Consider the following 26,437-nt stretch of genomic DNA (forward strand, 5'->3'; position numbering starts at 1 on the left):
GTGGGGGGTGGGGGGGTGGGGGGAGCACATAATTCATTCATAAAGCAGCATCTTAAGTACCTGTGCGCTCAACTGCCGCCTGTTATCCTGCTTGACCATCTCCATCAATGCTGCTTCCAACTCCTCAGCTCTGTGGACATGCGAAAAATTGAGGAAAAGGATCAGTGCCCAATCAATATGAGATCTAGTTCCCTTGGCTTCAAGGTAAAAGATTTCATCATTCTGAAAGCTCTCAAATTAGATTTGCAGCAGAAGTTGAGAAATATTCAACTTCAATGAAACCTTCTACAGTTTAACAGGTTCCCTAAATGGACAATTGAACTGCCACTCGGCAAACATCGTAATTTTCCGTTTCTTGGGTAAGAGTTTTTGTGACTTTTTCAGTGAGCTTGACGCTGGCAGGGATGAGATCCCCCTCGCCCTTGAGACAATTATAGCTGAACCTTATAACATTTTGAATAGTTAAATTTGCACCACCTTCCCATGTTATAATCTGGTCTCACTCCCCCAAACCTGAATTTTGACGGTGCTGTGGGAAGGACAAGATTAAGGAGAAAAGGTGGTAAAATATCACAAGAGACGGGATTTGGAGAGCAGATAGGGCAGAGACATGGCCTCAGTTCTTTATTCACTTCTACCTTTTACTTAAATTATGAAAAAGAGGTCATTGTTGATGCAGCCGAAGTTCAACATTTGACTTCAGATAAAGGTTACAGCTTGATTGTAGGCCGTAGCATCGATGTGAAAATTTACACAAAAGTATATTACTTAGATGTTTCAAATCAGCACATTCCTAAGGAACACATAAACACTGGAACTCCAACTCTCCCAGGACTAGTTTTGAGAAAAGTCAACCTGGACAATATTGCTTCACTATATAAAGTAGCATGAACACACGAAATATGCACCTGAGTTCAGCAGATTTTTTCTCCTCCAGCAACTTGGACAACTCAACCTTCAGCCAGACCACCTGATTAAGGTCATGTAGCAATGTAAGCAAAATAGATGGAAATCAAGAATTGTGGATGACCAACTCAAACAACAGGTAATGATATTCAGATATTGAGGAATATTACTTTGAGGATTTCCAGAACAACTGATCACTTACTCGCGCACACTACTATAAACTCAGAATGAAATGAAACAAAAAGGATAATACTTAAAAAAGTAGAGTTGGAAGTAGGACTATAAAGGATAACAAAGAAAGGGAGTGGAGGGAAATGAAAACAATTTAAAAAGAAAGTAGAATGAGAAAACTTGTGCATGCTTTACCATTATCAACGTTCATTTTCTTGGTTCAGCAAGCTACCTACACATTAGCAAGCTAGATTACTTTTAAGTAAAAAGGTCGCATACATCCCCATCACTAAAACTCTAATAGTTATGAACCCCAATTTATCCGCTCTCTTTTTCAATTTGTTCCTACATCCCAACCATAGGTACATATTGATTTGTAAACTAAGCTTAAATCAATTTGGTGTAAAGAAGAACTAAAGTTCTTGCTTCAAGGACAGTCCTTAGTCCTAATAAAAATTCCTAATTAGGAGAAGCTCCTTTCAAAATTGAGGCATCAAGCTCACTGCCCAGTCAAGTTCTGCTTTATCAGGTGATTCATTCAAAGTTGCCCATTTAAAACAGTATTTACTTAAAGGGAGTAGTCTCTTGCTCCAAAATCCTTACTTAGATAATGACCATCCAAATTTCACCAATGAGAACATTTTCTATATGAATAATTCTGAACTAGTACATTCTGCCATTCCAGATAATTGTATGAAACAAATTCTGAAGTCCCCATTTAAGCAAAAAGAAGATAAAGCACGTAAACCAGAAATTATAAAAGACGATGAGGGAAAGAGGTGCAAAAAATTGAAAAGACAGGCTTCAATGGAATATGAATGGGAAAATAGGAAGAAAGTTACCTGTTCTTGGAGATCTGGAGCAGAATCTGCCACATTACCACTAAGGTTCATGTGAAGTTCATCCACATAATTAGATGCATCACTATTCATCACTTCATCAGTTTTTTTATCGGTTTCAGTGGTTCCAACAATTACAGATCCAGGATCATGCTCAAAACTGGAGAGTTTAGAAGCTAAACCCTGACAGTCCCTCCAAACTCGAAGTCCTTTGAACCTCTCTTCAACAGCAGCCTTCACAGCTGGTCGATGCTTATTTCTTAGTTCTTCTAATCGAGCTTCATTAACATTTTGATAGCCCATGCAGGCTGTCAGCACCAGTTGACTGCTATCGAATGTGGAGCCAGCAAGTGACTGCAACAGGGTAACTGCATCCCCTGCATCTTTTGTGGTAACTAATGCAGGTCCTGGATAACGAATGAGTACATCACTTTTGAGCGCCACAAACAAGTAAATTGAATAGCAATAGCAAAGAAGAAGCTTTTAACACAATGTTTAGAAACTTTCCAACTCTCATGAATTTAAAAATTACCATAAAGCTCCATCAAAGCAAGCGCGGTATGGAATAACATCACTCGGTTTCCTTCAAACAGAAGTACATCCCAGACTCTGAGGACTAAAGCCAAAAAAGAAACATAAAAAAAAGGGGTAAATAAGCAGTAAGACAATTCAAGAGCCAAGAAGAAGGTTCAGGCCATTGTCCTTGAACTGAATCTCTCATCAATTGAAAACCTATAAATATGTAATACCAGCCATACTATAGAACAGAATTTTCAAGACAAGATAAACCAACTGACCACTTTCCCATGGAAGCATGTTCATAAATATGGAGAGGAACCATGGTCCTGTAACCCATGCTACCTGAACTCCTAGGTAATCAAGATGATTAACTGCATGGTTGCACCAATTGGGAAGTCAAAACACATGGCAAGCAATATAATCAACAGAAATTTGAAAAAGGAGCTTGAATTAAGAAAGTGAGAACAAGAGACATACCCAATTTTGGAAATTTCTCTCGCACCAATACCTCAAGAACAAGTTGGTCAACCTGATGAGAGAGAATGTAACAAATAAAATTGTGATCTTGATATTTCTCACGATGCAATTTATGTGTTCAATAGGGGGGAGGGGGTAGTAATTGCATGCAGAAGAAATAGTGAACTACAGCAAGTAGAAGCAAAACTTGTTTGTCACCTGACACTCTATCATCTCTTCTGAGTAATAGCCATCAAAATAATCATCTAGAATCCCCACTAGAGTCCTGTAAGTTTATCAACATTTTTATTCCACAGGAGTGAAACGTATTTTGCACTTCAGATCAAATAGAACTCTTAAAGTGCAAGGTATTGAAGAACACAAAAGTTGTTCCAACTCTGAATTGGAATTATAACCTCTTCCTTTTGGAAGTGGAAAACTACTGAGAAACATCTTTGTAGAACATAATTGAAGACGCATCCATCTAGGAGAACAAGATGTAGATGAAGTTCAAAACATACCAAAATGCATTTTCCTCGGGCATTAGAAGCAATAGCAGACCAGCAAAAAAATTCATGGCCTGCATTATCAAACGAGCAAAACTGAGCAATACCGAAGGAGAATGATACAATCTTGAGAAAATCTAGTCCACTTAGAAGAAGACAGCTTGTGTATTGCCCAGACAGGTGAACGACAAGTTGGAAGAATAAGACCTTCATATGGAACTGGAAATGTATCATCATGTTTACGATTCATGATATAAAGTTTCCCCCTTTATATCTTTTTATTATAACTTACTCATAAGAAAATTTTCGACCAAAAGGTTCTCACCCGGATTTTCTATTACGATCTTTTGGTTCCCTGTTAGGTAATAGTGATAGGCATTCAAAAGAATGTACAAAGCATTTCATTCAGGCTACAATACTACGAACTCTCAGAAGCTCCGATCGGGGCAGCTATCATTTGAAATTTTATCCGGTAACACTATTAAAAAAACATTTATGTGGTGCTTTCCCAAACACATCTTAACTTTTGCTAAGTGATTGCGAGAAGATTTCAAAGATGAATACAAATGACACCGTAAAATATAGAATTCAATCATGGTGATGTAGCAACTGAAGACAAAGAATGCTTTGGGCAGTATTACAAAATTCAGTAACTATAATTATATCTTCTCTAAAGATATCTGGAAAAAAAACACGCACCAGTTATCAATCAAGAAAGGAAAATGTGGCACTAGTTATTTCTAGCTCTCAAATAAAGCGATAATAAAATACCAAAACTCAATGGATAACCAGTTTGTGTTGTTTTAATTTGCCGAGTCTTACGCCACATGGTCCATCCAAATGTCAAACATCAAAGCAAACATAACAAGTCCCCCACCACCACCCACAAAAAAAAATGAGAGACCACTACCAATAGAATTACCTGACAGTAGCCTACACAGGGATTATGCCGAGCATAGGCAGTAAGTAAACGCCTTAAAGCATTTCTTCCATCCTCGTCTAGAGCTGGATGTCCAGGAAATGTTCTGGGTAGATCCTGTGTCAAAAGAGCAAGGCAAAGTTGAAGCCAAAGTGGATACTAACCCAACAGCTACATAAAATGTTGTGGTTACTGAAAAAAGAGGTCAATAAGTAGCATGTTCAATGACCTTCTCAATTTGCCCTCTCCAATTTTCAGGAAGAAATGCAGTATCTATGCTTGGGTCCACACAACTTCCATCCTTTGATACAGTGCTTTTATCCTCTGCATTATTACCAGGTTTAGTGCCTAAAGCAAGCAAATCCTGGTAATAGGTCTCCACCCTGCGTGCCTTCACACCCACAAAGGCTTGCCAAAGCTGTGATGCAAGTGTCAAAATTATACAAATAAAGCTGATGCATGAACTCAGATAACTCAAGGAGAAACTGCATAAGAAGATTTTGAGCATTTTATCTAACCTCTCCCCTGAGAGCCATGGGTACTCCACCTCGAACAAGACACTCCAGTTCTTCTTTCCAAGATGGTAAAGACTCTTGACATTTAGTAGCCAAATGACTAATATTTTCATTTAGAGAAACATCTTGCATGGCACCCACATCTAATTTGTCCATAGATTCTGATCTTTCTAAATCATAAAACTCGTCTTCTGAGTCCTCTTCAGATTCTCCTTTTGTGGCACCAGACTCTTCAACTGCAAGAGGATGTTCCTGCAGACCACAGTCTTGCTCATTTTTGGCCAAATTTACCTTTTTTTTTACACGAATGCTCATCATATCCTCAATGGCATGTAGAGTTGGTCTGGTCTCCGACCATATTTGGGCCTGATGAGTTTTTCTCTCAACTGAGGTTTTTGTATCATCCTTCTCTATTGCACCTTCAAGATGACCCTCAGAACCACGCTTTTCAACGGTTTGGTTATTGTCTTCATCTCCATTCTGTGAAAAGGAGTTTGCCTTCTGAAACAATGATCCAGTATCAGGTTTGCTGGAGTTGCCATCTGCAGACACCCCATTTATGATCAATTGGGCAGACTCCGCCTGCCGTTCCAAAAAGTCATTCCACCTATCTGACCTCTCTTCCTCTTCTTCCTAAAAACAACACAAACAGATTATGACAATCAGAAGAAGATTTTTTTCTATAAATCAAAGAAAATCAGAGAAAGGTTTTGCATGGTTGCTGAGAACTGTGGTAGAAGTACAATGGACGGAAGCTTCTCAACATTGTTCAGCTGGGTTAACTATGCTTCCTGTGTGGCTAACTAGTTGGATGAAAATTTGTTTAGCTGAATGCTCTTCTTTCTTCCATCCCTTCTCTCTACTTTCCACAAAACTTCTCACCAAGAAATAGGACATTAATTACTAAACCTGTTATCGTGACAAGATAGTACCTTGTAGATATTAGCATATTCACGATATCTTTGTACATGTTGAGGCCGTACAGAGAATCCATAAGCATCCCTGTTCATGTTGATAGTCAATGGTCAAAAACTTTTTTCAAAGAAAGCTTGATTGAAACAAAAACTTTGATTAGAAGAAGTTCCCAAAACAAAATTAGATATTTCTTCATAATTGAGCATTATTTCTTAAAAGGAATTTATTTTTTTCATAAGTTTCATGACAGCATTATAAAAACCAAAATAAGACAATGCAAGCTAATTGGACACAACAACCGACTGTCAGCCACTTCACTTGTTTAACTGTTTACCAGCCAGCAGCTTATGCAATAGCTGATAAAATTAGTAAACACAAATTATCGAGAAAACACTCAGTTAGTATCCACTGCTTCACCAAACACTCAAAATTGCTATTCAACACTTCAAATCTCGGTCGTACTAATCAATACTCACTTTAAACTCATATATCAAAACAGCATTATAATAATCTAAAGTCATGATACATAAACAAGTACTAAAAATTCGCCTCATCTAGCAATTAAGCACTTCAACTTTGAATCTACACATCTAGACGCCTCAACTACAACTTGTGCTCACTGTGTCTCATGGACACACAATACCATCAATTTTAGAGGTATCCAGATGATCATTTCATAAGTTGTAGTGTGAACTTGTCAGATCAGGGCCAAATTTTAGTATCTGTTTATACATTATGCCTAATCTAAATAAGTTCATTTTCAGCACTACATATCATCATTTTTTTCCATTTTTTTTTTTGGTCCGGTGAAATGTAATCCAGAATCCAGCAGCTTCAGCCAATGGATCAAAACGATTTACAAACAGAAATACAATGTGAAAAAGTAGAAAAACGAACCGACTGTAAGTATACAGTATACCTATTATGATCGAAAGAAATGATGCAAGGATTCAACAAAGTTGTTTCAGCATTCGTCTTCGTCATCATACAAAACAACAATTCTCCAAAATCCTCACCGTCAAAACTGATTCAAACTTCTCTCCCCCTTAAAATTCTCCGTAAAATCCGAAAAACGACTCTATTTCAACTATTTTTTGCCAGCGTTCTACTCAAATGCTCCATACTCACATGGAAGAAAGCGAGTTTATCGTCACGTTATTCTGACGGTATGTGCTGTGTGATTCCTTAACACGGAGTTCAGAGTGTGAGTGTGAGAAAAAAGGGGGATTTTCTATGAAAGAAGAAAGAGAGATCTCAGGGATGGTGGATCAGGTTAAAATGAACTATTATAAGGCCCCATTGGTTGTGGCCCATGACTTTTGTCCAAACTCCAAAAAAAAGAACTATTACCCTTTTTTTCTGCTTATCGATGACTATGGGGGACCAAAATCATTACTCTATAGTCCTTTCAAAATAAATGATATTTTTACTAATTTATTTTTAGTCAAATAAAAGTTAATTTTTCATTCATTTTTAATATAAGAAAAGAAAATTGTAATAAATGATATTTTTACTAATTCATTTTTAGTCAAACAAAAGTTAATTTTTCATTCGTTTTTAATATAAGAAAAGAAAAATAATTGTATTTTTCTTGTTTTAATTTTAATATTATTAATTATTTATTTCAAAAATTATTTTTGAAGATAATCAAATTAATATAGGTATTATGACAAAATATGTGTTAATTAATGTTTATTTTTTAAAAATGGCAACTTTCCCTTTTTCTTCATTTTTTTCAATTTAAAACTCTCTCTGTGTTATGAAGAATATTCGTGTTTGTTTTACTAGATAGTCAATTTTGGCTAGACTTTTACAATTTTAGTTTATATATTTTTTTGGGATAATGTCCAAGTACTCCCTCAATCTATGCCTGAAATTTCATAGACACACTTATAATATACTGGTCCTATTACTCCCTGAACTTATTTTATAAGTAATTTTCTACCCCTTTTTTGCCTACGTGATATTATTTTATGAGGCCAATGCTAATTGACTTTTTTTTTAACCTAATATCACGAAGACCGAAAAGAGGTAGAAAATTACTTATGAAATAAGTTCAGTAGGATAATAAGACCTTAATATAGTATAAATGTGTCTCTGGGACTTCGGGCATAGGTTGAAGGAATATTTATGTATTTTTCCTATTTCTTTTAAGAAAAATTTATTTTTTACACATAAAATATCTAAAAGTTAAAAGACAAAAGTGTTTGATTTGTGACTAATTAGGACAAGAGGAGTAATTGATTTGTAATTGCATGCCAAAGAAACAAAAAAGTAATTCTTTGACAAATCTAATACTGGTGGTTACAATAATCAATATGTTCCTGCCGCCACCTTTTTAGTTGTTCGATGACTCGAATTTATAATCTTGTCGTCTGATCAACTTTCTTTTATTTATACGATGCAATAGTAAATATTTCATAACTCAAAATGATATTGTCTTTATTATTTTTACTTGTTTAATATTTCAAAAATAATCTTTTTTTATTTTTGACTATCACTTTAACACGTTAAAAAAATTGTTTTACTTCGAATAATTATTTTATTCTTTAAATTTATCTCTATAACTTAAAACTATACATCAATTGATATAGATATTATAATAAATACTTGTAATCATTATCAAGTAAAAGTGAAAAAAAGAGAGTTCCCAATGTTTCATCAACAGACAATATAATTGAGAGATCTCTATAATTGATGGTAGAAGATTTGGTTACATGTTAAAGGACTTGTAAATATTTTTTCATCATCAAAAATGAAAAAAAATTGTTGAACTCTAAGTTTGAAAGAGAGCGCTTCTCCCTGAATGGACCCACACAACGTGAATCCAAAATAGTAAGACTTCAATATGGGTATCAGATACGAAAACAAAACAAAAAAACAAATGATGTGTCAAATGTTATTTGACCTAGTAGCTTCAAAGATACAAGAGAATCTGAGAGATCATGATTATTACAACTTACAAGAGAGTTCAGTTCATGTCAATTACTAGTATTTTGAAAGCTCTATGGTGACACACACAGTATGTGAAAATAGCTCATTTTGCCAATACCAAAAATGGTAAAAGTATATTTAACAGGATACTTACACTAATGGGGAGTCTAAATTAGTCATATGTTATGGAACAAAATTTGAAATGGTAGCTGGGAAATCGCAAGGCATCTGATAAGTATGTATTTCGACAGAGGAGTCAAATCTAGTGTTTGTCGTCTTTGGGGATGTCCTTCTGAGGTATCTCCTTCGGCTTTGCCTTCTCCATTCCCCTACAAGAATATCAATGGCATGGCATGTCACGTCTATCTCATACACACAAACAGAATGACGACTGCAACTAATAACCAAACAAGCAGAAGCGAAGGATTCAATATAAAGAGAAACAAATATGATAAGATGAGATGAGCAAAGATTACGATACATGAGAAGACAAGAAATGATTAATGAAAAAAAAAGACGCGCAAGGAGAAAGAGTTTTTGAAGTCGAACTTACATTTCAAGAATAAAATTCATAAAACAGTTTTCTATGGGACTTAGGCTTCTAACTATAGAATAAAACATATTCTTTCATGTTATTATGCATTGAATTTTGCTATCATATTCCCAAACTATTTTTGGATATAACATATCATGGTATACCAGAAGACATCGAGATCCAACGTTTACTAGCAAAACGTGGCAATAACTTTTCTCTATGCTTGGACACTAATTGGCCAGTTATCGAGCTGTACTACCAATAGCATAGCATAGGGGGCTGAACGCTAAATGTGTGAGTGGAACGAACAACTGAACCGAACCGTTTTGAGACCTTTTGACAGGCCTAATGTTGAAGAAGAATATAAACCATTATGTTACTACTTCCTTTCTTCTCTTCAACAGAGTACTTTCTTTCTATCCAAAGGTATAATACGTGAAAGACCGATAGTAAATATGGCAAATTTCGAGTTTATGGAGGAAATTAGCAGTAAGAAAAGAACCAAGAAGATTCTACCTAGAACTGATTAGTGTTAAGCGAGTCAATTACTTCTCACACTGCTACCTTTGTACATTAACACGACTAATTCTACGAATATGGTCAGTTCTCTTGCTTATCACTTACCCTTCATCAACGGATAACTACCTTTGTACAATAACACGAATAATTCTACGAATATGGTCAGTTCTCTTGCTTATCACTTACCCTTCATCAACGGATAACTTTTTCAATCCAAACAGAGATGACTAAATGCAAACTATAAGCACAAGATGACTAACTTCAACCAGATAACAAAAAATGAACCGAGCAAATACTTGATTAGAAACAGGAAAGAGTAAGACGAGTTGACGACATACTTAGCCGCGGAAGCAGACTCTTCCTCAAGCCAGTGCCGAATTTGACGAACATTGCGCTTGAAGATGGAAGCAGACTGTTTAACATCGCTCCTCATCAATAAAACCACAGCGCTCACTCCCGCAACTGTCAGTATAAAGTTCGTTAACGCCATTCTGGAGATCAATTCGTTTCTTTGATTGTGAAATTGCTTAAACCTTGCAATTAATTAAGTAGAGAATCAATATATGATAGTACAGTTATTCAATTTGAATGTAAAAGTAAACAGTTCCGAAAATAACAAGAACGACAACAAAGCACAAATTACCATATCGAATTCATAACATCATATTGTTTATAAGCTTACAAAAAAAAAAAGCAACAACAACAAAACACAAATATTTTGTAACACGAATCGATAGAAATTATCACATTCATTAAGAAACAAGAAATCGAACAAAAAAATGAAAAAAACGTAACCCTAAGTGAAGAAATTAAATTACAGTGATTTAGTCGGCAGCGGTAGAGGTGAACTTCAGGAGAACGCCGTGAGTAACAGAGCAAGAGCAGAACTAGATCTTAGAGGAAGAGTATTCATTAGGGTTTGCGTTGATTTTAGTTAAATTGAAAAACAAAATTAACTTAGTTGATTTTTTTAATTATTAAAATTAAATTAAATTTAGGAGGGTGTTTGAATTGATTTAATTTTATATTTGAAAAATGTTCGATAAGGTTAAGAGTATTTTTTAAAATAAAATTCAAGTACTTATTTTATGTTGAAAAAACATAAAAAAATGATCTTGATATTCTCAAATTTTAATTTTTAACTTATAAGCTACATTTTTCCTCAAATCTATAATTTATATTTTACGTGTTTGCGGAGTCGAATTCCAGAAATAGATTATAAATTTTTAAAAAAAAATTAAATTCAGCTTGAAATTAAATTTTAAAAACATCAAAAAACTATTTTGCCCTTTTTGGTCACCAAAATTCAAACACTAGTTTAGTATATATTCATAACCAAATACAATCTAATTTTTAACTATTCATTTTCATTTGAAAAATAAAAAATATTTTTTTTCAAATTATGACATGAATTATCCAAACATTCACCTATATGTAAAAAAAAAAATCTCTTATAAAAAATATAACATAAATTTTATATTTTATTAAATTATAAGTGACCTTTAGAATAACATATGTAACTTTATAAGATAAAACAAAAAAATATAATTCATGTCATTCAACTTGAGATTTTTATGTCTTTCAAATGTTAAATGTACACAAATCAATATTTAAAATTATATAAATTTAAGTAATTAGACACATTTGTTGTATGATATAATAGCCTTTTATATAAATCCTCTACTTCCTACTTATATATGTGTAAAATGCAAATTACCATATTGATGCAAATTGTGAGGTAGAATATCAAATAAAAACATCTACATTTATTTATTTAATGATATATAATAAATTCAAGTGTTTATTTAAGGGAAAATTACGCGATCAAACGAATTTATATCTTAATTACTCGTCATAGTTATAGTTTGCTATATTTATCACTCGTGAGTCGCGGCTAATATTATACATTAATTACGTGGGCTGACTTCGAGTTTGTATAATTAGCCACATTTGTACATGTATTATTCGTCATAATATACAATACATATGTATAATATACAATTATCTTATTGATATACACATACAGTTCACCTCTCTTTCTTCTCTCGATCGCCTCTCTCCTCCCTCTCTCAGTGTTGCTAGTCATATATACAAATGCATATGTATAATATACAATTATTTAACCGATATACAGATACAATTCACCTCTCTTCCACTCTCTGACCTCTTTCACTCGCCTCTCTCCAATCTGCTCACGTCTCTCCTCCCTCTTTCAATCTCGCTTGCCATATATACAAATACATATGATTATATACAATTATCTAACCGATATACATATATACAATTCACCTCTCTCCCATTCTTTGCCATCTCTTGGTCGCCTCTCTCTCCCAGTCACTCCTTTCTATAATATGTAACTACAAATTATAATCATCAAACTATAATTATGAAGAATAATTAAATTATATTTAAATGGCTATATATAAAAGTTCATCACTTAAACGGATACAAAATTAAAAATATCACCAATTGCGCAAGTTAAAAGAGTTCATTAGCAAAATAAGCCACTTCACCAACTAGCTCGGCTAACCTGAGCCTTTGTGCGTATTATTACAAAAATAAAATAAAATTGACGATGCTCGTGGGGCTCAAACTCAAAGCTGTGGCCTCTATTTATGGCCACATGCCCTACAATTTCTACCGCACCTTCTCCTCCACCGCCGCGCCAACAACAAATTTACCGGTGGTGCCGACACACATTTACCGTTGCCGGAGGATCTCAACTCCGGCGCCGACATTCTCGAAGGTCTCAATTTTTTCCTGTCAAGGGGAGAAGGAGGAGTATGCCCCTTTTTCAGTGAGGAATATCTCTACCACTGGCATGGGCTATACACCTGGTAACAAGGAGGATCACCACCGGGAGAAGACATTGAGGTCGTCGCCGTCGTCATCAGCTCCATCAAAGTCTGCTAAACTGCTCACACTGCCTACAATTTTGACAATCGGACGTGTAGCGGCTATTCCGGTTCTCATTACCAGTAAGTTTTTGGGGATACAATTAGTTTTGTTTAACCCTAGCTAATTGAGAGTGTGCAATGTGGTAAATATAGCTGTGATATCTGTAATTGGAGTGTAATTGGAGGTGATTTTCTTCTTTTTTGGTGAGTTTCAATGTTTGTTAAGTTGATTAGTAGAATTGATTGATGCATTTAGATTGATTCTCCAGGGATGTATGTATTCGTCTTGCAATAAAGTTACTCAATTTGACTTATCCCGAAAAAGGAAGTTGCTCAATTTGGTGTGAAATGATTGGTATAATGAGTGGCAGAAAAAGGAAGTTGCTCAATTTGGTGTGAAATGATTGGTCTAATGAGTGGGAGAGGGTAAAGTCACTGGTTTTCTGCCGAAATCCCGTGTACTAAGAAAATTTAGTTACTTGTATCTTTATGCAATGGAACAATGGTTTGGAGGCTGGAATTAGTAAAAAGAGATCTTTTAGTTTTAATTTCCCTTTTGCTTGTTGAACTGCTAACTTGAGGAACATGGTGGCTGGTAATGCTGATTAGAGACAAGAAACAGATGATACATTATGAGGAAACTGTCCTGGGTTCTGATATTAAGGCTGTATAAAACTTCTGAATATTTGAAAAAAGAGAGTAAGCGTTTCAGAGATCTGATGATTAATATAATTGTCTTGTTATTAGTCTATTGTATGCTTTTATGTAAGCTTTTCTAATGAGTTGCATATGAGTTTGCTGATCTCTTTTAGTACTTTAATCTCAGAAATTTTTGGATTTTAGTTTCACTTGTTACCCTTTACACAGCCGTTAAGACAAATCAGGATGAGAGCATGAGTTTATTAGAATTTCATAACTTTTTCTATTTTCTTGGTTGGACAACATAAATTGTTTTCAGATGATACACTGTAAAAGAAAACTGATTTGTAGCATTTTTAATATAGCATTCTATGTTGATAGCTGGTGGGGACCAACCGCTACGACATGTATATTTATTGCTGCAGCAATAACTGATTGGCTTGATGGATATCTTGCTCGCAAGGTACATGCTTCTGCTGTTCAATAAAATCATTTTTTCTCGAATTATAATTTCTTATATTTCAACTTTCAAAATTGGCTGGTTTGACACGTCCAGATGAATTTAGGAACTGCCTTTGGTGCATTTTTAGATCCAGTGGCTGATAAGGTATTTTCTCTTTATTCTTCAATTCACATGGTATTACCTGGAAGTTTGGCCAGTTTGCTAGTGTTGCTTCCATTATCCATAATGTTTGAGACTCTTCAGCATAATTGCTTGTAATGAAAGAGCAGACATTTTTTGATACAACTCTTCTTGACTTCAACAGCTAATGGTTGCTGCCACATTGATCTTATTGTGCACCAAACCTTTGGAGGCTAGTTTGTTTGGACAATTGCCATGGCTACTAACTGTACCTTCTATTGCTATAATTGGCAGGGAGGTGAGTGATTAACTGTACTTATGTTCATAATTGCATTTCCTTTCACATTGGCAGTGTTCCAAAGTGCCATAACGACGTGCTTTAGAGCATTATGGTTGCCAATTAAGATATCGTAAAACTTCCTTTGGATGACAGTCTGACAAGTGAGGGAGGATTTAGTGAAGGAACAATGCCACTTTATACTAATATAGATTGCATTTCCTTTCATATGGTATTTTTTTCAGAAATAGAACTTAAGTTTGTGATATTAATAGTCATGAGATCAGTAACTATGTTGTCATAGTTCTTTTCTCTTGTAGGTCTGTAAACACCATAACAGACTTGCAGTTTTCATTTTCAACATGGTTTTTTTTGTTGCAGTACACCCGCGGAACATTTTGGATAATGAGTTTCTGAAAGAGTTTTTAAATTTCCATAAGGTTTCACTAAGATTATATTTCTGTTAAATTCTATGGTACACTGGCCTTAGGGAAATAGAAGATGTTAGATGGGCCATGAAAACTGTAAGCATTGATGTGAAAACTTTTGATCCTTTTAACATTCTATTCACCCTATCAGTATACAATTATATTGCATGGGACTTCGGAGCACGTCTTTCGGTGGTCATTGGATCATTGTCCGCTGCACTTTTCAGTTTTTATTTTACTTGTTTTCTGGTGGTTGGGGCGGAGTTGCAAGGGCCTGGAAGAATAAGAACTTAACTGGAAAATTCAAACCATATAGTAATTGGATCCATCATGCACGTTAAATTTGATTAGCAATTTGAGCTTCTAGTATATTAGAAAGAAACTACAAATCTGTGTTACAAGGGAAATGAAAATGACATTTATCATGAGGTAAATTGTGTTAAGCAGTTAATTGTACTTTTCGTGTTTAACTGAATTATTCTTAATTCTAGGTGCGCGAAAGCTGGCCTAGACACCACGGTCGTCAAAATTTTTTATATCTTAATTCTAACACGTAGATTTTCCACGTATAAGTTTAGTTATTCAAAAGATATTATCTTTGCTATAGTTCTCCACATAGTGTGGGATTACAATCACAATATTTTTTCTAGAGTTCCCTGAAGCTATTATTCATATCCTTCTTTCTGAAATGTAATTTTAGTTAAAACTGTTCCTCTTCATTTGTGTCAAGTAAGTATGAATATTTCAAGTAATGCCGCGAGGATAAACTTCTATGAAACATGCAAGCAGTGATCAGCTTAGATTGAAAAGAAAGAGGAATTTGAGAGCTCTTGAGAACATGGATTGGAACTGTGGGTACTCTTGATGAACCTTATTGTTCACTTGATTTTTTAGATTATTAAGTTTTGCATAGTATGTAGTCTTTCTGATAGTGAGATATCATAGTGTCCATATTTAGCCTGGGAGTCGCTTTTGCTCAAGGTGCGATATCTTTTTTTCCAATATGATATTTATGATATGACACTCTTTGTTACCTTTCTCAAATATACATCATATGATGCTCTTCCATGTTCCTCGAAAATCTTTTCACTGCATCATTAGTTATTTTCATTGTGGATGAGTGATAAACACTGTTTTTTGATTCATTTTGCAAATCTTTTTGTAGATAACTATGTCTGCAGTTAGAGAATGGGCGGCTTCTCAGGGTGGTAAACTTTCAGAGGTTCACAATCCACCTATTATTATTTACTCTTAAGAGTAATCCACATCATGATTTAGTTATCCCAATGTTAAATAATGAATTTTCCAGGCTGTTGCTGTGAATAACTTGGGGAAGTGGAAAACAGCCACTCAGATGACTGCATTGACCATCCTTCTCCTTACTAGAGATAGCAGGTAACTTTCTGTTCTAAACTCACGCTAATATTTGAAGGAAAAAGGGATGTTGATTGAAGATTCATGTGAATGTTTCTTTGACCTTTGTAACTATCCTATCTGCAGTTTATCAGGGGCTGGACCTTTTGTAGCTTCTGGTGTGATCTTGCTATATGTTTCAGCATGGTTAGCTGTATGGTCTCTGGTCGTGTATATGAGAAAGATATCGAAAGTATTGTTGATGTAGAAATCATGGCGCCAATGATCACTCACATTTTGGCTCATTCTACTAGCTGTGGAGAAGCAGGTTGTACACAAGCTGATCCATGATTCTGCAAAAGGAAACTGCCCTTTGCAGTTGCATCTCGACTACGAGGGAAGTTGCTAACTTAATTCTGACATACCTCGCCCCATATTTATCCCGTGCACTTTGGTTGTGACAGAGAGAAATGAAAATGCTGGCTGTGTTCAACGTTTGCTTTTCCACTTCATTCTTTAACCATATTCTTTAGCGAAATTGGAGGCTCAATAGGAATTACTATATCATTAAATACATGGAATTTGCGATATCTATTGTAATCGACTCTGATAGGAAAAATTTATACTCAAATATCGTTCCGGTTGAACCGGACTGATCTATGGCTCCTTCGGATCAATATTGCTATACACATTGCAGTAACTGTTTGTCATGCAATAAATTATGCACGAGGTGTTTGTTTACAGAGTTGTTTAGAAGTTTTGATAAATTTTTCTGTTTAAGGTCATTATCTGTCTTATCAGAGATGAAATATATGTGTGAAATTGTTGCAATCCATGTTGATTGGATTCTTCAAAAATTTTGTTGTATTCGTGTCGGGTCTTCTAAAAATGCACTAGGTTCTTTCACGCATTAATCAACATTTTTGCCTTACCATCCAATTTCAGGTACATATCTTGTGTTGACATTGTGCTTAATTTGTTGCATTTTTGGTGTATAAGAGTTGAAATGATGTTAAGGTGTATTGAAAATTTGATGAAATGGTGCTTACTGTTTTGGGATGCGGCTCCTACAGATTTGTATAGTTCAACAATTATTTTTGTAAAAATTATTTTTATGAATAGAATCATTGTCTTTCTAATCGTCGTAACTAATTGATCATCATGTTCTCAACAAGATATTGATATATCAATTTTCAGTGATGAGTAGTAGCCCTAGTTCCCTCTATGTCAAATGTCTTCGTTTTTATCCTGGAAAAGTGATGATACAAGGTGGATATTTAGGAATCAAATTTTACGGGTTAGATGGGTGGTATAATAATTAAATTAGGAGAAAATTTTAAGTAGAAATAAAAATGAGGATATAAGACTTAGCGGTTCATGCGTCTAAAGTTGATGCGTCTAAAGTTGAATAACAAGACAAATATAATAATAACATATGATGAATGACAAATATAATTCTTTTCCAATTTTAGAAACTAATGAGTGAGCGAGGCATAAAATATATTAATTTGAATTTTCTAGTAAAACGAAGATAGGAACTTCCTAATTATTTAGAGTTTAATCGAATCATATGTGTTTGATATATTATCATTAAAGTAACTTTATTAATAATTCGTTCTTTCTATTCAATAATAACCGTTCAATATTAACTACACATATATTTTTAAAAGCAGTAAATAATAGTGATAATTTTATCGAACTGTCCTTATTAAATATAACTCATCTAAACATTGAAAAATGAATATAATATTTAATAGCAAAAATAAAATAAACACAACATAATAATTATTAACTAATTTTATAAATTGAACAAGTATTATAAATATTTTAGTATAATATTGTGAATAAGTAAAAATGACCAGAGGAAGTAATTTTTAAAATTGATTTTTGGAAAATGATACACTTCTTAAATTTGTAAACAATGACTTTATACGTCGCATACAAATATTATAATATATTTTAAATTACAAATTTTAAATTTCGATAAATTTTATATGGATTTCAAAATATATCACATAGTTCTAAGTCTTTAATATTATAATATCCCACCAACAACCCAAAGATCTTTTTGATTTCTGGGTCAGAACCGTCCAACCTCCTTTTGTCTGAATTTGCATTTAATTAACCTAAATCTATGTCGGGTTTTAATTAAGAATTTAAATTTTATTTGTAATTATTTTTTTCTTTTATTAATATTTCCTCGGTCTATTATTAATTGTCATACTTTTCATTTATAGAGTCAAACTATAAAATAAATTTTAACTAACTATTTAGGATATATTTTTTCATCATATTGATAATAAAAAATTGTAAGTACTTTTTGTATAGTTTTTAAATATCTAAATTTTTATTTAAAAAATTGAATTAATGTAATCTAATTTTAATTTTGAAATAAGTCAAATTGGCTTTCGAAAAATGCAAACATGACAAATAGAAATGGACGGATAGAATATATTATATCCCCTCTATTCTCATTATTTGTCCACTTTTAAATTGACATACCTATTAAGAAAATAATTATTGACATCATAAATTTACTAGTAATAATATTTTATTGACATAAAATAAATTGTGTTCCTCGTTTGATTTTTCTCTCTTGAAAAATTTGTGCGGCTGTTTTAAATACTTCACCATATTATTGACATATTTCTCAAATTAAAGATGACTTTGATTTGTTCTCTTTATCTCAAGAGAATATAATATCCTTTATATAATAATTTCTAAGTATTGTAATTGAAATTTTTAGTGGAGTCCAATTAAAATTAAACATGTTTTATTGAGTCTTACAATTTTTCAATATTCGAACTTTCGAGATACTCTAAAGCCATTCTCCTTATTGGATAAAGATTTATTTATTTCAACAACTCTGATTCGTACACATCTTTTCATTATTTAATTTTTTAACACACACTACAACATGTAAAAGAGAAAAAAGTTTGGCCAGAAAAATATTTTTTTCTATGTTATTTTACCTTTTAAAATATTTTTATTTTTTAAATTTTAATATATTTTAACTAAAAAAAAAAAAAAGATCAAATATTTTAAAATAAAAAATATTATAATTTTATATTTCTGATCAAATTTTGGCCAAGGCTACGTAAAACTATAGTAGGATTAGAGTATTAAGCCAAAAAAAAAGAAAAACTATATGAGTATTTGAATTTGGAATCCAATAAATTTAATCTTTTCATTAATTAATGGTTAATTTGGCGCTTAATCACGTGATTCCTCCTTGGAACACTAAAGTCTAGTAGGAGCTGAGCTGTTAGCCACTAGCCATGCATGCTTCGGTAAAATATCTAATTATTATATCAAACTTTTTGATATAGTGATTAAGCAGATGTTTTAACATGCGATTTTATGGTATGATTGAAATTATCATATAAAATAAATTTGATTTTAGAATTATCGGACAGAGTTATAGTTGATATTATTATTTTTAGTAATATTTAAATTATTTATATCGAATATAACTATTACTTTCACCAATTAAATTTACTGTTAATGTCTATTACTCTTATTAATCTTTAAATTATTTATATCGAGAAATATATGTTTAACGTGAAGAGATTGTCTGTACTATATAAGATGATTATATTAAAAAATATACTATACTACAAGTGATGTTCTACTCTACTTTTTTTTTTATTGAACTAACGTTCAATCCATAAATAATCTAAAGAATTAATTTGTATTTTTTAAACTTTTTTTTACCTCTGAGGACATTAAAATAATGGCATTTGACACTACCATTTCTCTATTTATAGTGAATGTCATTAGCCTTAGAGAGTAACAAAATCATATCATTGTGTGAAAAAAAAGAAAGGAATAAAGAAAAAATGGAGAGGAAAATTTATGGTCTTTTGTTTCTCCTTGTCATTTTGTTCACTTCACGTAAGTCCTTTTTCCCCTTCCTTTTTTTTTTTTTTTAATGTGAACTTATATTTAGAAAAAAAAACATTTAGGAAAAATGCTCATATCTTGAGTATGCTTGGTAGGATGAAAAATATATTTCGAAAAAAATGAGTTTTTAGTTATTTTTTGATATTTGATAAGAAAATGAAGTATATTATTTAAAAAATATTTATATGTTACCTAATAAAATGTTATAGTAAGTGGAATAGGATGGAGAGCACTAACGTAGACACATAAAATAAAAGATAGTTCATTGAGCAATATTAATCATCAAAGAATTATACTGTATAATATTAAAAGTTAGACGAAATATATAAATATGTCACAAATTAAATTAGTTTTAATGAGTATATATTGATTATTGAACATTCTTAGCGAAGTTTTTGTCTACACCATTGGTGGAGACTAGAGGTTCTAAGGGTGAAATGGTCAAGAAATAGAGGTTTCGAGGTGGAGATGAGACAATGCATTTAAAATATCATTTGTGAATTTTATCTTTATTTTTAATGAATTTATTTTCTAGGTACCAAACACACCCTTAATTTAAAATTTCTCCTTACTATCTTTTACATATATTTTAAATAATGTTACTATTAGTCTATTACAAGTTTTGTTGCTTCCCATGAAGGAATATTGGTCAAATATTTATTGTACAAATCAATCCATTTTTTTTCTCTTTACTTGACCTCTATTGTGTATTGAATATCGATGCAAAAATATATAAAAATAATTACCTATACTTCAAGGTAAATTAATTAAGAATCATAAAAAAATTAACCCTATTAATAATTTCCAACTTATTATATAGCAATAGTATTCACGAAGATTTTGACCTCTTTATATAACAGTATCGTATATAGATGTAATTGTAAATATTATCGATCATAATAAATTTTACATAGATAATAACATGTTTTAATCGATTAAATTGAAATTATGGACGCAGAAATGTCGATCCGAGGGGCGGAGGGAAGAGTGTGCCTCTCGCAAAGCCATGGGTACAAGGGTCCATGCGTGCGTGACCACAACTGCGCTCTCGTCTGCCGTAACGAATATTTCTCCGGTGGAGACTGCATTGGATTTGGCTTTAATAGAAAGTGCTTCTGCACTAAGGCTTGTTAATTAATTAATTAATTAATTAGTGTCATGAAAATGACACTAAATTAATTTAATTAATTAGTTCATTAATCCATCTCTAAGTTAGTTTTGTTTTAGGCAATAATAAAATGTAGTAGTGTTTTTTTTCTTAAGGGCATTATGCCTTTCAGGGTTGTAGTCTTTCTTCAAAATCTGTGTGAACATGAGGTGTTTTGTGCATCGACTGAACTGTTCTTCGTTTAGTAATTCAAGGGTTCTTTCTTTCTTCTTTGCACTAGTTGGTACTTGGTACATTCTCTACTATCAAACAAATAAGTAATTAGCAATTTTAATTAAGCGTATTTAATAATTTTGTATAATAAATCGAATATATGGTGTATTTTCATATATTATAGAAAAAAAAGACTGATAAAGGAAAAGAAGTTTGTGATTGATATTCTTTTAAAAGCCAAAATATAAGATAAAATATTGCGACAAACGATATTTGTACCCGAAATTAACATAGAAAAATGAATCGCAGTTTTAGTGGGATAATATTTTGTGAAGGAATTAATAAGTCACCACGAATAATTTATAGATTATTATTCCTTATTTATCGTACCAAAAAATTCCAATAAGGTGAATGCAAAAAGAAAAACTTGATTCAGAATAAGTACCTCTTCACTTTACGATCAAAACATGATAGAGCCATTATTTTAGGAATGGATTTAGCTGAATTCAATATATAAATTTTGCTTTTAAGTCACTTATATTAAAAAATATTATTAAATACATGTAAATATTTAATAGGGAAAAGGGTCTGATATACCCCTCAACTTTGTCATTTGGAGCTGATATACCCCTCATTATAAAAGTGGCTCATATATGCCCTTACCGTTATACAAACGGCTCACATATACCCCTGCCGTTACAAAATGGCTCACATATACCCTTCATTTAACGGAAGTTAAAAAATTAGTTTTAAATTTATATTTATTACTTCTAATTTTTTTTAAAAAATTATTTAGGGGTATATATGATTCTTCTATCAAAGTTCAAGGTATATTTTAATTTTTTTCATACATAAATTATTTTTTGACTTCTTTTATTATAATTATTTGAATTTCTTATTCTTATTTTATTTTTTCCTTTCATTCCTTAGTTTAAAGAATAAAAAATTAAACTATTTTTTTTGTGTGTATTGTAATTTAATTTCGTATTCGAAGAAAAAATTTGATCATCTACAATAAGTTTTACAAGAATATTAGTGAAACATAATAAATTGGATTATCAAAATAATAATTATAAATTAGTCATTGAAACCAAAAAAAAGTCAAAAAAAAATATATTTGACGAGGATTAAATTTACTCATATGGGATTATATTTTTTAGAAAAAAATTAATAAAAATTTAGATTAAAATTATTATTTTTTTCATTTCCGTTAGAGGGAAAGGGGATATGTGAGCCATTTGTTTACAAGTAGAGGCATATATGAGCCACTTTCATAACAAGGGGTATATCAGCTCCAAATGACAAAGTTGAGGGGTATATCAGACCCTTTTCCCTATTTAATAAGCAACCCTAATAATTAAATCTTATAAAAAAAATTTAAAAAAATGTGTGATGCATTAATAACTAAATCTAATTATGGATTTGGTGATAAATTTAGAAATCATGCTCTTCCTCGAAATCAAAATTGTCTCTACTTTTCACGTTAACATTTATATACCTAACAGAATCAAAGCAACTGAAAAAACATATAAATTTGGGGATAATTAACATATTTAGTCAATTCGGGATAATGAAAGTGTATGCAATTCGTCACTGTCTTTATGAGGTATAGAGGTTGTTTGAAACGAGCCTGACATCAAAATGAACACTTTTTGAACCCTAAACAACAAAAGAGACCCTCTGTAAAAATAGATATCAAAACGGACAGTTCGCCCATTTATATATGGACGAACTACAACTATCATATTTTAACGTTGTCTTCGTTAACTCCAAATTCATCCAAATCAATTTCAATACAAATCTTAAAGGTAGTTCACCCACAAATGAGTGAACTATAATTCTTTTTGTCAACCCCCCTCACGTGAATCTATATCTCTTTCATGTTCACGTGAAACTATACCGCCTTCTTCAACAATAAATATGGGTTATTACTCCACATTTTTTATTCAACTTCTACTTTTCCTTACTTTATATTTTTTGAAATTTGATAGTCATGTCTCAACAATCCAGAAAGTCAGCATATTCTGTTGAACCATATGTTTGTAAATGCAAAGAATGTGTAAAATGAAAGCATGGACTCTAAGAAATTTCGATCGCAAGTTTTGGTGTTGTGCATATTCAAAGGTAAAAAAATTAAGCTATCCACTTCAATATATTTGGATATTCACTTGATTTCTTGTTTTGTTATTTCAGTAAAATGATGGATGTGAAGAGACCCTCTTTCGACGGTGATACAATAACTTCACACATAAATATGTAATTTGTACATATGAGATAGAACATCTTCTAAGGATTTGCTAAAAGAATTAGAAGAAAAACAAGATAAGCATGTTTGAGACAAGGATTCGTAGAAATGAGATGGACATAAGAGGAATCGTTGTCTCCGTCGATCTTAGTAGTTTTTTTATTATTGTTGTAAGCAAATAAATAGTGAAATTTATTTTACGAAAAAATATCATTTTAAAATACTTTTATCATCGAAAAAGTCATGATATTACGTATTTACAATACACTCAAAATTGAAAAATAAATATATATTTAGGTGAGGAGTTAACAAAAAGAATTGTAGTATGCCCATTTGTTGGCGAACTACCTTAAAAAATTGTGTAGTATTAGTTTGGATAAATTTGGAGTTAATGGGGACTACAACTTTAAAAGATGATACTTGTAATTTGTTCATAAATGGGCGAACTGTTCGTTTTGATGTGTGTTTTTAGAGGGTCTCGTTTGGTGTTTAGAGTTCAAAAAGTGTCTGTTTTAATGTCGGATTCATTTTCAAACAAACCTGACTCATACAAATCAAAATAGTAATTAAGTGGAAAAAGGGTAGTGAAAAGAAACATGACAACTAATAGCAAATCAATACATGATAATCCACATATAATACCAAATGCAAAAAACTAAAAATTACATGAATAAATTAGGCAGAATACATACATATGCCCTTTAATTTGACTTCAAATTACATTTATGATTTTCAACTTTGACTTTGCACAAATAGATACTTAAACATGTATAAAGTTGAACAAAATATACATACACATCCTACATGACATCACGCATTTTATTTATACATTGTTTGCCTTCAAGAGAGACACACATTGATTGCATATAATTTTTTAACCAATTCTTTTTAGGTGTTTATGGTGATTTAATAAATTATATGTGTTACTTCTAATGGATAAATATAGGTGTTTATAAGTTCAAATGAGGTATGGACCGCGAAACAGAGTTTTCCCATCCACGAAACTAACTTCTAAAGCAAAAGTGATGAATATTCAAAGTTTCTCTTATTTACACTAGTTTGTAGTAAAATGGTCATAACGATTTACTTTAAATATTAAATGATACTAAATTGGTGGCATTTGAACGAAAACTCATTGACCTACAATTTTTATTTATCATGGTTCACCTAATTTATTACGTACAAAAGATATGATAGTATACATTGTTTACCTTCAAAAGAGGTACACATTGATTGCATGTAGTTTTTTTTACCAAATTCTTTTATGATGTTTTTGATGATTTAATAAATTATGTGTGTTAGTTCAAATAGGTAACTATAGGTATTTATAAGTTCAAATGAGGTAAGGACCTTGAAATAGAATTTTTCCATACGCGAAACTAACTTCTAAAGCCAAAGTGATGAAGATTTAAAGTTTCTCTTATTTACGCTAGTCTATGGTAAAATGGTCATAATAATTTACTTTAAATATTAAATGACACTAAATTGGTGACATTAGAAAGAAAATTCATTGACCTACAAATTTACTTATCATGGTTAACCTAATTCATTACGTACTAAAAGATATGAAAGTATACATTGTTTGCCTTTCAAGAGAGGCACACATTGATTACATGTAATTTTTTTTGTGGGTATTTGTGATGATTTACTAAATTATGTATGTTAGTTTCAATGGGTAAATTTAAGTGTTTATAAGTTCAAATGAGGTATGGACCGTGAAATAGAGTTTTTCTATACATGAAACTAACTTCAAAAGCCAAAACGAAGAAGATTCAAAGTTTCTCTTATTTACACTAGTATATGGTAAAATGGTCATAATGATTTATTTTAAACACTAAATGCTACTAAATTGGTGGCATTTGAAAGAAAACTCATTGACCTACAATTTTTATATATCATGTCTCACCTAATTCATTACGTACTAAAAGATATGACAGTATACATTGTTTGCATTCAAGAGAGACACACATTAACACTACAATTGATACGATGCTCTATACTACACCAAAGCAAATGTTCCACATGAATAATCTAGAAATATGACAACTCTTAACTACCTCACAACTAATAACAAAATAATACATAATAACTACATATGATGCCAAAATCTAAAGGCTAAATGAATAAGCTAATATTATAATCGACAGGATACTCTATACAACCACCAAATCAAATGTTCTACTTGAGTGTCCGTTTTGATGCCGCACAAGTTCAACTCGAGCAAATCAAAATAGTAATTAAACGGAAAAAAAGATAGTGAGATACATAACAACCAATAGCAAAACAATACATAATAGTTCACATATTATATTAAATGCCAAAAGCTAAAAAGACTACATGAATGAGCTGATACTACAATCGACACGATGCTCTATATTAGCATCAAACGAAATGTTCCACAAGTAATTTAGAAATATGATAACTCTTAACTACCTACTAATCTTCTAACCGTATCCACAATCTCCATACCCTTCAGTTTTTGGTCCCATCTTCCGTAAATTAAAGATCTGTCTAATCAACTCTCTTTACTCTTCTCCTCCTTACCTCCATCTCTCCCGACCTTACTATATATCCAATCTCTCATGACTCACACATCTCCTCTTCTCATGTTCAAACCTATAAATGTTCTGATGCGTTTCCTAATAAAGGTAACTTCGTATCCAAAGAGATTCGGAACTTCTCTGGTCAAGGATGAAAAAGCAATTTCCACTCTACTTAATGTCCACACAACCCTTGTAGGTAAAATCCACTCCCGATATTCTCATCCTAATCTTATTGCTTCTAAATACTAATATATCCACATATAATAAGTAAAGTTAATATAATCAAAATAATATACTCTTTCCGTTGAAAAAAGAGTGAACCTATTTCCTTTTTAGTATGTTTAAAAAAGAATAACCCCTTTCTTTTTTGACAAGACTTTAAATTTAATTTTTTACCTGACATGTTTAATACCACAAGATTAAAAGACATTTTGATACATTTGATATAACTTTAATTTAGAACTACAACATTAAAAATATTTTTTCTTTCCTTAAATTCCGTTCAAAGTTAAAC

The 26,437-nt window shown here is 32.0% G+C and overlaps 3 protein-coding genes and 1 long non-coding RNA gene across 4 annotated transcripts in view; 2 read left to right on the plus strand and 2 right to left on the minus strand.

The window, feature by feature from the left end:
• LOC107017887 (TBC1 domain family member 8B-like) overlaps positions 1–7,026 on the minus strand; it is a 9,922-nt gene extending 2,896 nt beyond the window's left edge. Inside the window, exons 1-13 of the mRNA XM_015218167.2 lie at positions 6,666–7,026; positions 5,764–5,833; positions 4,835–5,464; positions 4,546–4,734; positions 4,320–4,433; positions 3,413–3,471; positions 3,111–3,177; positions 2,913–2,964; positions 2,714–2,806; positions 2,449–2,532; positions 1,920–2,323; positions 909–970; positions 61–130 (exon numbers count right to left, since the gene is read on the minus strand). Of these exons, the coding sequence (XP_015073653.1) occupies positions 61–130; positions 909–970; positions 1,920–2,323; positions 2,449–2,532; positions 2,714–2,806; positions 2,913–2,964; positions 3,111–3,177; positions 3,413–3,471; positions 4,320–4,433; positions 4,546–4,734; positions 4,835–5,464; positions 5,764–5,833; positions 6,666–6,733 (1,962 nt within the window). The 5' untranslated portion in view covers positions 6,734–7,026. The remainder of the gene's footprint in view (positions 1–60; positions 131–908; positions 971–1,919; positions 2,324–2,448; positions 2,533–2,713; positions 2,807–2,912; positions 2,965–3,110; positions 3,178–3,412; positions 3,472–4,319; positions 4,434–4,545; positions 4,735–4,834; positions 5,465–5,763; positions 5,834–6,665) is intronic.
• Positions 7,027–8,621: 1,595 nt separating this feature from the next.
• Positions 8,622–10,701, minus strand: LOC107016154. The gene is made up of 3 exons (XM_015216640.2): positions 10,553–10,701; positions 10,073–10,267; positions 8,622–9,009 (listed from the first exon to the last, which is right to left on the minus strand). The coding sequence occupies exons 2-3, from the start codon at positions 10,222–10,224 to the stop codon at positions 8,943–8,945; spliced, it is 219 nt and encodes a 72-aa protein (XP_015072126.1). The 5' UTR covers positions 10,225–10,267; positions 10,553–10,701; the 3' UTR covers positions 8,622–8,942.
• Positions 10,702–12,266: 1,565 nt separating this feature from the next.
• LOC107018367 (CDP-diacylglycerol--glycerol-3-phosphate 3-phosphatidyltransferase 2-like) lies at positions 12,267–16,652 on the plus strand. The gene is made up of 7 exons (XM_015218831.2): positions 12,267–12,712; positions 13,636–13,733; positions 13,827–13,877; positions 14,038–14,151; positions 15,724–15,780; positions 15,868–15,953; positions 16,059–16,652. Exons 1-7 carry the CDS (start codon positions 12,310–12,312, stop codon positions 16,177–16,179), a joined length of 930 nt encoding a protein of 309 aa, XP_015074317.1. The 5' UTR covers positions 12,267–12,309; the 3' UTR covers positions 16,180–16,652.
• A 3,063-nt stretch (positions 16,653–19,715) lies between these two features.
• LOC107017311 lies at positions 19,716–21,198 on the plus strand. Its single transcript, XR_001456484.2, has 2 exons — positions 19,716–19,805; positions 20,773–21,198. It is a non-coding gene; the product is annotated as an uncharacterized LOC107017311 (long non-coding RNA).
• The last annotated feature ends 5,239 nt before the right edge of the window (positions 21,199–26,437 follow it).

This window comes from Solanum pennellii, chromosome 4 (genome assembly GCF_001406875.1).
Source record: "Solanum pennellii chromosome 4, SPENNV200".
Classification (NCBI taxonomy): Eukaryota; Viridiplantae; Streptophyta; class Magnoliopsida; order Solanales; family Solanaceae; genus Solanum; species Solanum pennellii.